The sequence below is a fragment of the Schistocerca piceifrons genome, chromosome 2 (assembly GCF_021461385.2).
Source record: "Schistocerca piceifrons isolate TAMUIC-IGC-003096 chromosome 2, iqSchPice1.1, whole genome shotgun sequence".
NCBI lineage: Eukaryota > Metazoa > Arthropoda > Insecta > Orthoptera > Acrididae > Schistocerca > Schistocerca piceifrons.
In genome coordinates this window covers 795,363,597-795,375,705 of record NC_060139.1, presented here as the reverse complement: position 1 = coordinate 795,375,705, position 12,109 = coordinate 795,363,597, and the positions used below count along the sequence as shown (strand labels likewise).

Genomic DNA, 12,109 nt, shown 5'->3' with positions numbered 1-12,109 from the left:
ATTATTTTTAAAAAACTGTATAAACAAAATTATTCTGCATAAGTTGACATTTCAGGTAGGTTATTACACAATATTGTACCAATATAAAACACAAAATTTCATTGATGTCAGCGTCATCTCTGCACTAGGTCAAGAAATGTTCCTTTGTACTGTTAAATATCATAAATTAGGGTTGCACATTTCTTAGAACTGAATGAAGTGCGTGGATGATTAGTGTATTGATGGCAACAACAAATTTCTGATGTTGAGGGCTGTAGGATGTAAAGAACGGGAGAAGCAGATGATTGAAACGTTGGCCAATTGATTAAATCAAATCAAAGCTGACAAATAGTTGTTGCAGCAAGGGTGTATCCATTCATACTACTTAATTTCAGACATTCACACTACTTAATTTCAGATCATCAGGAACTAAGATGGAGAAACAGTCATGTTTATAGAGATATAAAATAAAGGGAAGACCTTATTGAGGATCATGCTTGCTTTGTGAGCCTACATGCCAATGTATGCAATCTGGAAGATGACAAAGGTGGTTTGGCAAACAAAAGAAAAATAGCAGTATGCACAAGGTGAAAATATTGGGTGATGAGACTAAAAAGATAAGAAGTAAAAAGATAAGTAGTAAACAGATGTCAAAATGAAAAATAAAGCAAAAAATGGGAAGCTAAACAAATAAGTAAAATGTTATATAAATTGAAGGTGGAAGGGAGAGAAAGAAAACAAAGGGAAGGAATTATTGATGTCAGCTGCATCAAGGATTTATGCGGAATCTTGCGTACTGAGAAACTGCATTTACCACTACACCATCCAGACACAGTGTTTGTCGTAATTGCATGGACTGTCTCTGCACGCCTCCTGGCCAACCCACATTCCCACAGAGTGCCACCTATCATCAGCCCCATCCATGTTCTCCATGCTCCCTACTTTAAGATTCCCACAGGAGAATGAACATAACTGTGCATCCACTCTGAAGATTGTGGATTCATGGCCCCTGAAGGCAAATCAGGTGTCTGTTCTTTTGGACATGTCCATTTTGTCCAAAAGAACAGACACTACACATTTGTATAAAAGTAAATGACAGGATATTTTAGCACACTCCTAAAGACAAGGGGTGAGGGGAGCAAGATTGATACTGAAACAGATGGAAAAATTATTGTTTATAACAGAAGGATGTCGAATAAAATCAATAGTAACAACAATTACGGAAAGGGTAGATTGCTTTGCACACAGACATAACAAAAAGATTGTTATGCATTAAGCTTTTGGCCAAAGCCTTCATCAGAAAAGGGAAACATGCATGCATTCATTCAAGCAAGCACACCTCACAAAAGTGACTGCTCTCTCTGGCTGCTCAGGCCAGATTGAAACTAAAACATGTAGAACGGAAGCAACAACACATAGCGGAGTGGGAAAGGGGGAGGGATAGAAAGGAATGGGTGGGGGAAGAGGAAACAATGTTGCATGGCGGAGCATGCAGGGACTAGAGGTGGCAGACAAAGCTACCTGGTGCAGCACTGGGAGACTGTGGGGCAGGAAGGGAAGGGAAAAAAGAGAGCAGACCATTAAATGAGGTGTGTTATATACAGTTGCATGGTGTGCAACAGGGTGGTCCACTTTGCTCTTGGCCACAATTTGGCAGTGGCCATTCATCCTGGTGGATAGCTGCTCAGTAGGCATGGTGCAGTAAAAAAGTTGAGTAATCTTTGCCCAACTTTTTGTACTGTTATGGCTACCAGCCAGCTGTCCACCAGGATGAATGACCACTGCCAAACGGTGACCAAGAGCAAATTGGACCATGCTGTTGCACAGCAAGCAGCTGAATGTAACACGCTTGATTTCAATGGCTGCTTCACACTCTGAGCCATCAGGATCCTCCCCCCCCACCACCAGTTTTTCTGAACTGCCTAGATAGGAGTTATCCTTACAACACATTCTCTGTTCCTGTAATTATCCCTGCCCTCAACGTACAGTAACATAGTGTCCTCACACCATCCTCCCAACAGTTTCAAGCCCGTCTGTCCTATCATCTCCTCCCCATTCTTACCTCCCACTCTTTTTGTTTGCCACCCTCTGCCAACTCACCCACCCATCCCCCCCCCCCCCCTCTTCTTTTTCGCTCCTCTTTTCCTCACCTTCCTGCCCCACAACCTCCAGTTGCTGCACCTGTTGGAATTCTAGCCCCTGCACACTCTGACAGACAGTTTTCCTCTCTCACCCACCAATTCATGACTACCCCTTCTGTTCCCCTCCCCCAACTGACTGTTGCTTGCAGCCCATGTGATAGATGCGTTCTGGCCTGAGCTGCTCGAGTTGGCAGTCATGTGTGTGTTGTGTGTGCTTGCTTGTGTGCATGAAGGCTGTGGCCAAAAGCTTTGTGTAAGTGTCTTTTAATTGTGCCTGTCTGCTGTGTGTCTTTTTTATGGTAAGAAGCAATCTATCTATTCGTACATTGTTGATATTCCTACGTGGAGGCTTCATTGTTTGGTATGATGAATCTTCAGTTATGATGTAGATTCTTATCTAATCAGTCTCATTTAGATTTTATTTGTGTGCGGTTGTCCAATCAGAAGAAAAGGGATGTGGCATGACATGGTTTAAGGTGAGGGCAAGAGAGGTGAATAAATATGGCTCTCAAATGCAGTGATAAAACATGGAACACTACCATTAGTAGGTGGGTGAGTGTAGAATGTGTGTATGTTTTCTAAAAAAAACATCTTATATAGTCTAATATTGCCTTGAAAGAGAGTGTGAATTTATTGCAATTAAAAAGTGGAAGCACAAAAGCAGTTTGGAAAAGGTGACAGCCAGCGTGGGAAGAGGAACGTAATGACAAAGCAGAAGCTGTAGGTGTGACAAGTTTTGTGATAAAACAGGGTAGTAGGAAAGGAATTTCAAAGGATGGAGATTAGCAGAGGTGGGAATAGAGGATGTGCTGAACAATTCCATCTGTATTTGACAATTTCAAAATACTTTTAACAATTAATTAAGAGTGAGTGTCACAGTTGAGTAATAATTAAGTGGGGATTTCACACCAGTAAAGCATTTTAGATTAATGACACTTTTTTAATTTATATGTATGATTTTTTCTTTCATTTTTATAGGTGTTACTGGAACTTCTGACAAGCCTGTCACCCTATGATGAAAACAGAGAAGGTTGTGACTTGGTAAGACTCGCCCATTATTTTACCAACAAGTGTGTAGATGTCATAAGTTTTGGGAAATCTTCAGTGCCAAAGCTTGACACCTGAAATAATATACTGAAGTAATTTATTCGTACAAGTAGGTTCTAGTTTCTTGTGGCTGAGGTCTGCTCAGATGCAGATATTCACAGTAATCCAAACTGTTACCTTTCAAATAAAAGCATGTGTTGCTGTGGATATCAGTGGGTTATCTGTGAGGATCTGCAATAGTATTTGTTTTGTAGTTAAAAATTAAGGGAATGTATCAACCTTATTATACATTTTTCGTAAAATTGCGTTACTTGGGGTCAATCAATAATGTTGCATGTATTAGCACTGCACAACTGTTATAATGTTTTTTATTTATTTATTATTCATAATGACAGCCTATTATCTGAAAAGCTGACACGAATTGTTTACAGACGAATGGAAAAAATGGTAGAAGCCGATCTTGAGGAAGATCAGTTTGGATTCCGTAGAAATGCTGGAACATGTGAGGCAATACTGACCATACGACTTACCTTAGAAGATAGATTAAGGAAAGGCAAACCTACGTTTCTAGCATTTTTAGACATAGAGAAAGCTTTTGACAATGTTGACTAGAATACTCTCTTTCAAATTATGAAGGTGGCAGGGGTCAAATACAGGGAGCGAAAGGCTATCTACTATTTGTATAGGAACCAGATGGCAGTTATAAAGGTTGAGGGGCATGAAAGGGAAGCAGTGGTTGGGAAGGGAGTGAGACAGGGTTGTAGCCTACCCCTGATGTTATTCAATTGAATATTGATAAAACAGTAAAGGAAATAAGAGAAAAATTTGGAGTAGGAATTAAAATCCATGGAGAAGAAATAAAAACTTTTGAAGTTTGCCGATGACATTGTAATTCTGTCAGAGACAGCAAAGGACTTGGAAGAGCAGCTGAACGGAATGGACAGTGTCTTGAAAGGAGGATATAAGAAGAACATGAACAAAAGAGAAATGAGGCTAATGGAATGTAGTTAAATTAAATTGGGTGATGTTGAGGGAATTAGATTGGGAAATGAGATACTTAAAGTAGTAGATGAGTTTTGCTATTTGGTAAGCAAAATAATTGATGATGGTCGAAGTAGAGAGGATATAAAATGTAGACTGACAATGGCAAGGAAAGCGTTTCTGAAGAAGAGAAATTTGTTAACATCGAGTGTCGATTTCAGTGTCGGGAAGGCTTTTCTGAAAGTATTTCTATGGAATGTAGCCATGTATGGAAGTGAAACATGGACGATAAATAGTTTAGACAAGAAGAGAATAGAAGCTTTCAGAATGTGGTGCTACAGAGTAATGCTGAATATTAGATGAGTAGATCATGTAACTAATGAGGAGGTACTGAGTAGAATTTGGGAGAAGAGGAATTTGTGGCACAACTTGACAAGAAGAAGGGATCGGTTGGTAGGACATGTTCTGAGGCATCAAGGGATCACCAATTTATTATTGGAGGCCAGTGTGGAGGGTAAAAATTGTAGAGGGAGACCAAGAGATGACTACACTAAGCAGATTCAGAAGGATGTAGGTTGCAGTAGTTGGCTTGCACAGGATAGAGTAGCACGGAGAGCTGCATCAAACCAGTCTCTGGACAGAAGACCACAACAACAACATATGAAAAGCTAAAATAGGCCATAAAAATCATATTTCCTTGTTTAGTAATAAATTATGTCTTAACTCTATATTTCTGATTCTTAATTTTTAAAATAAAACTACTTCTACTACTATAAAACTAAAATGAAAACTTTAAACATTTACCCAACTACTAATAATACTGAAAGCTGTTGTAGTGTTAGCTGGAAACTTGAATTCTGTGGGCCCAGGTAAAGCAGAAGTCTGTTTTCGTTCTTGCGTTCTGTCTATGACCAGTTTAGCAGTACCCAATGGAGCTGCACCTAGCGACTGCTGGTTGCCACGACCTTATCTTTCATGCAGTCTGTGAAACATGTTCTGGATGACAACTCTAGCCACCGGGTATCTGAGAAGTGCGAGTTGCCACATTTATGCTGACTTCAGTTACACTTTGTAGTAATTGAATGATCATGTAATGATTGCATTGAAGAAAACATTAGTGATAGTGCTTTAATAAAATGCACACCATGGGCATAAGTTCATGTAAGATGAAACAAGGTTATTTCCCACTGTTGTGAGATGCCGAATTGAAATAATTGATTTGGAAGATATTTGCTTTTGTACTTGATAGTAATGAGAAAATTGAAGAAATAGTGGCTTGTTTTGCATGTAAAAAGTGCATTCTTTCACTGGACACATCTACATCTTTGTGATTACTCTGCTATTCACAATTAAGTGCCTGGCAGAGGGTTCAGTGAACCACCTTCAAGCTGTCTCTCTACGGTTCCGCTCTCGAACAGCATGCAGGCAAAACGAGCACTTAAATTTTTCTGTTGCGAGCCCTGATTTCTCTTATTTTATCGTGATTATCATTTCTCCCTATGTAGGTGGGTGCCAACAGAATGTTTTCGCAATCGGAGGAGAAAACTGGTGATTGAAATTTAATGAGAAGATCCCATTGCAATGAAAAACGCCTTTGTTTTAATGATTTCCACTGCAATTCACGTATTGTGTCTGTGGCACTGTCTCCCCTATTTCGTGATAACACAAAATGAGCTGTACTTTTTCGATGTCATCCGTCAGTCCTATCTGATGGAGATCCCACACCGCACAGCAATACTCCAGAATAGGGCGGACAAGTGTAGTGTAAGCTGGGACTTCAGATATGTTAAACAATGATTTCTTGAAACAGTACAGTGCCTTATTGATGTGGGTGCTATGTATAGTGCAGTGAGTATCAAAGAATTGCTATCTCATCCAACAAACATTTTGAGAAAGTTAAAGGAAACTGCCGATCATATGTTCTAGAGAGGTGAGGAATATTTTAGGTGCGTAGAAGAGGCATTAATAGTTGATCTATGTAGTGATTAATAGTGCAAAATAAACTACATGGGAGTGATTGAATATCACCTTAACAATGAAGAAGGAAAACTTAGTGTTGTGCACCACAGGTTTAAGTGAGATTAAAAAAAATTGAAGACAACATCAAACATTTACTGATAAAGATATTATGGTTGTTCAGTTTATTCAGCACAATGCAAAAGATGGTGTATGTTGCTGATAGAGGTCCAAACACTGCAGCAGCACATAATCAGTATGAGTCACTCATGCTCAGCACACATTCTCAATACTATGTTGGAGCACACAAGTGTGGGAGATACCAATCATAAGAAGAATGATGTACAGCGATAAATAAACTTTTCTCAGGCTGTCACAACCCTTTTAAATATTTGTGACCTTCAGAACTGCCTGCAGAAGTCGTCAAAAAGAAATTTGAATACACCGTGAGAAGCAAACTAGACATGTTTGAGTCAATTAACTTGCAGTGGTTTGAAGTTTTAGCAATTTGGCCCAAGATAAATCAAAACACTTTAATTGATTCTGTTGAAAAAATAAATTAGGATGTAATAAGATTTCTGACATTTAAAAACACGACATTTGCAGTATTCGTTACCATTCGAAACAAGAACATTTAACTTCAAAATCAGATTTGTGAAATATTATGAGACTAAATAATGATGATCTGTTAAGTGCTACTTCCGCTTTTCATATGTATGACAGTAGACACTTGTTCTGAAACAGGCTGTTCCAGTGTAAGGAGCATTGTTGCTCTCTCTGAATAATAAAATGGAGCATTGTCACATGCTGTAAACAACCAAATGGGCCAACACAATGGACAGCAGCACGGTCACCTATGCATTACGACTGCCGATCTCGTACTCATAGTACCCCCACCACACCATATCCAAGCCAATGCAGAGAGCACTCTAGAGAGCTCCTGCTCCTTGACACTCACTATATGTTACTTAGCCACCATATCAATAAGGAACCACACCTTGTCGAGAAATCCATTTCCACTTGCAAATTAGGGAGATAAAAGGATTTTGTTGACAACAAAATGTTCAAATATGTGTGAAATCTTATGGGACTTAAATGCTAAGGTCATCAGTCCATACCCTTACACACTACTTAACCTAAATTATCCTAAGGACAAACACACACACCCATGCCCGAGGGAGGACTCGAACCTCCGCCGGGACCAGCCGCACGGTCCATGACTGCAGCACCTTAGACCGCTCGGCTAATCCCATGCAGCTTTGTTGACAACTGATGAGCTTTTTTGTCATGGCTACATTCAAATATTGGCATATATGGAACTTGCGGATGCAGGTAAGGGTCATGTGGATGTGGACATCATTTTTCGTCACCCTTTTTTGTAAAGTAGTACCACCAGTCCTATTGGAGTTCTGTATATACACTATGTGTATTCAAAAGTATCTGGACTCCTGGCTGAAAATGACTCACTAGTTCATGGCGCCCTCTATTGGTAATGCTGGAATTCAGTGTGGTGTTGGCCCATCCATAGCCTTGATGACAGCTTCCACTCTCACAAGACATATGTGGTGCTGGAAGGTTTCTTGGGGAATGGCAGCCCATTCTTCACATGCTGGCAGATGACGTTCACCAGGCATTTGCCATACCCACACCGTACCATCAGATTGCCACATTGTGTACCGTGATTTGTTACTCCACACAACATTTTTCCACTGTTCAATCATTCAAAGCTTACTCTCTTTACACCAAGCGAGGTGTCGTTTGGCATTTACTGGTGTGATGTGTGGCTTATGAGCAGCATCTCGACCATGAAATCCAAGTTTTCTCATCTCCCACCTAACTGTCATAGTACTTGCAGTGGATCCTGATGCAGTTTGGAATTCCTGTGTGATGGTCTGGATAGATGTCTGCCTATTACACATTACGACCCTCTTCAACTGTCGGTGGTCTCTGTCAGTCAACAGACGAGGTCGACCTGTACACTTTTGTGCTGTACGTGTCCCTTCATGTTTCCACTTCACTATCACATCAGAAACAGTGGACATAGGGATGTTTAGGAGTGTGCAAATCTTGCCCACAGATGTATGACACAAGTGACACCCAATCACCTGACTACGTTCAAAGTCCGTGAGTTCCACTGAGTGCCCCATTCTACTCTCTCATGATGTCTAATGACTACTGAGGTCACTAATATGGAGTATCTGGCAGTAGGTGGCAGCACAATGCACCTAATATGAAAAAAACGTATGTTTTTGAGGGTGTCCAGATACTTTTGATCACATAGTGTAGCATTATGAAAAAAGAAATCCAAAGCATAAACATAAAAGAAATATCATTTACATTACAAATAAAGGTATTTTTCCTTGTACCAAAGTGAGCATGAAACTATTTCTGTATCATTGTAACACACTGTTCCAAAGAATAAAAACCATGACTTTTGTCATAGCCTTTACATTTTACTATTGAAAAGGAGAAAAAAGCCTTTTGCCATGCTCTACAATATCATAATTTTGCATCTTCATTTCCAACTGACCACATCTGCCAGTGGTTAATGTCACTGTGTTTGGTATGGAAGGACCTGGGTTCAATTCCAAGTGCCCCCTCAGATGTTTTTCTGAGGTAGAGAGGTTTGGAAAGAGATCCATTCAACCTCATGAGAACAAATAATCAGGAACTGCATGAATAAAAAACCAGCAGCATCAACAGGATTCATATACTGGCAATAATGAATAAAATTTTGATGACATGCTGATCCCAGGTCCCACGATCATAGATCATACCTCGTACTGCCTTGAAGGCAGTAGTCAGCCAGTCAGAACAGGTCAAGGCCTAATTTATGAGTGAGTGGTGTTTACATTACAACCAATAATTCAACTTCCATCAGTGCCTTATACAGTGATCGAAAGTGGCTCTTACAAGACTAACATGTCTGTTGTTAGTTAGTTACCATAAAGTAGACCAACTCTTACAGAAACTAGAGCCTTCCCCCATTTACCTTTCGAAATTTTGGTCACTTCGGTCAAAATATGTACTGGAAAAAAAACATTATTTTGAATCCATTTTCCATTAATACACCATTTGCAGAAAATACCATACTATTGCTTTACACGTTTAAAAGAAATAAGGAAGAAATTGATCATGAACATTCAGAAATGATGTTCTCAAAAATTGTTAAACCACATGTGTTTGACACAGTGGGAATGAAAATTATAAGGTACCATTGAAAATAGTGGCAGGTGTGAGTGAACAGCTGGTGAGCTGCGTGTACTTCATTAATCATCTACATAATAATACACTAAAGAGAAAATGCAGGACACACAAAGAAGTTCATGTTTCCTACTAAATATTCTTTATCAGTGACAATGTAAATCTATATCATTTATATACCAAATGGATATTCTGTCTTTCATAACTTACGTAGAATATAATCTTTACTTATGAATTTGATAGTGCATATATGAAGTTTCATTTTTACTTAGCTATTATGTAAATTGCTTGTAAGTTTAAGATAGTGAAAATTCACAGTAATTTCCTATGTTATAACAGTAATTAGTAAGTCAATTAAAAAAATACTTAAATTCTCATTCACTTGGATATTTCTCTTAGCAGTCTACACCATTTTTTTTTCTCTTGTAAGTTTAAGATAGTGAAAATTCACAGTAATTTCCTATGTTATAACAGTAATTAGTAAGTCAATTAAAAAATACTTAAATTCTCATTCACTGGGATATTTCTCTTAGCAGTCTACACCATTTTTTTTTCTCTTCAGGTAACGCATGTTGATGACATTTGTGAAGGATCCATTGAACCACTTCTTGATACCAAGGCTGGTAGTTGGACAGCAGAAAATGGACAGAAGATATGTGAAGAACTTTATGTTATTGCCATTAAATGCCTGGAAGAAAAAAGATTGAGGCCAAGTATGGATTATATAGTGAATACACTAGAGAATACTGCTGAAAAATGTGGTTTTTTGTAGAGACAAATTGTATATATTAATTAAATTTTATTTTCAAAATGTTCAGCTGAATTATTCTGTTAAATTTCACAGTTGTCCAAGTACAGCTTCCTATCTTGTATGTGCAATGATATGACTTCAGGTGTAATAAGATCAGAATTATTTATTTTCTGTATCAAGCAATTAGCAGGCAGTAATTCTAATTCGAGGAAGAGTGGGGTTTGAATCTCAGCCTGTGTGGTACATTTTTTGCAGCTTCTCTAAATCATGTGAGTTGATGACCATAGTCATTTCCCTCCCCATCCTTCTACAGACCAAGCTTATGCTCAACCTCTAATGATTACTGTAAATGATGGGACTTTAAAGTATAATCTTCCTCCCTTTCCTTAATTTAGCAGGCAGCATTGGTCCATTTGCAGATGATGTGATTCCTGTGCGTAACATATGCAGCAGCAGAACAGTTTCTTGTGACAACGGTAATTCTCAGTTGGCAGTCACAGAATGAAATGTTTTTGTTAATGCACCAATAATGCCAAAACAAAGTATTATGGTTCAACAATTGTCTGTGTAATATTGAGTTGGTTTGTAAAGAGCATAATGTGGTTTCCAAATTTAATTCTTTGTATCATAGACTCACCATATTAGCATGCACTATTACAGCAACCAGTTGAAGAATGGTTCTAACTTCTAAACAGACTGCAGCCCAATTGTTCCAATGAATTACATCGAAATCTATGTTGTCATTGTAAGGAAAGACTGATAAATAATATTGGATGCATTGGCAGAGGTACTGAATATTTACTACAATATTTCATTCACTAGTTTTTGTACTGTCACTAGTATGTGATAAGTGGGTGCCATTATTGCTAGTAAAAAAGCAGGTAGAAATGGAACTTCAGTGACTTACATTGAAGCATGGTGAGGGTTCTTCTGGTCTTTGATTGCAGATAATTATGGGGGACATTTTAAAAATCACCCATTAGCAATCAGGCATGACCTGTGAGGGACATAGTGACCATTAAAATGTAATATTCACATAAAACTGCCTGCCACATGTCATTCACAATTTGACTTACTGTAATGAGTTTCGGTAGTCAGATGTGGGTATCATAATGTCTGTGAAGATTACATTATTTAGTAACATCAGACAAAGTTATCACTAAAAGTCAGCTTCCAGTCACTGCCCTGGTGGTAACACATTTGGGGGTTAAAGGTACTGCTTCCTACCACAATCAAACATAAAGTGTCTTGTAAAAGCAAACAGTGGAAAATCTAGGATGGAATGTAACATTATTATGAAAAGGATAGTTACTATTCACCATATAGCATAGATGCTGAGTCGCAGAAAGGTGCAACAAAAGGACTGTCGGAAAGTTAGTGTTCGGCCAACAAGGCCGTTGTCAAAAGTAGACAATAGAAACACATGCGCCCCCCCCCCCCCCCCCACACACACACACACACGACCACAGTCTATGGCAGCTGGAGACAGACTACGAGCAGCAGTGCATTATGAGAGAGAGAGAGAGAGAGAGAGAGAGAGAGAGAGAGAGAGAGGCAACTGGATGGGGGTAAGGAGGAGGCTGGAGCAGGGAGGGGAGCAATAGCAGGGTAGGGAAGGAGCAAGGAGACATGACGGTGGAAAAAATGTGTGAACGATCATGGATCCTTGCTCCTGCCATTTGCATCAATACAGAAAAGTTTCCTTATCCCTAGCCAGAACCTAGTCCCCCATACTGTACCTGTCTTGCTGCTTGGTTCATGGAATCCCCCCAAATGACCTTACCATCAAATATCCATCTCTGGTTGCACCCTTCCCTCCACAGTGACCTCCATTTGTTCAGATTCCACCAATCCTTAGCCCTATCAACATTGCCCTGCAGCCACGCAGCTAGAGACGCGATGTCACAGATTTTACGGCCCCTCCTGCTGGTGGTACAAGTCCTCCCTCGGGCATGGCTGTGTGTGTTGTTCTTAACATAAGTTAGTTTAAGTAGTGTGCAAGTCTAGGGACTGACGACCTCAGCAGTTTGGTCCCTTTCTCTCTCTCTCT

The 12,109-nt window shown here is 39.3% G+C and overlaps 1 protein-coding gene across 2 annotated transcripts in view; it reads left to right on the top strand.

Annotated features, from left to right (window-relative positions):
• Positions 1–10,123, top strand: part of LOC124776502 (interleukin-1 receptor-associated kinase 4-like) — a 135,600-nt gene extending 125,477 nt beyond the window's left edge. For both annotated transcript variants that reach the window (XM_047251521.1, XM_047251522.1), the window contains exons 9-10: positions 3,099–3,161; positions 9,871–10,123. In XM_047251521.1, coding sequence (XP_047107477.1) covers positions 3,099–3,161; positions 9,871–10,080 — 273 coding nt within the window. In that variant the 3' untranslated portion in view covers positions 10,081–10,123. The remainder of the gene's footprint in view (positions 1–3,098; positions 3,162–9,870) is intronic.
• The last annotated feature ends 1,986 nt before the right edge of the window (positions 10,124–12,109 follow it).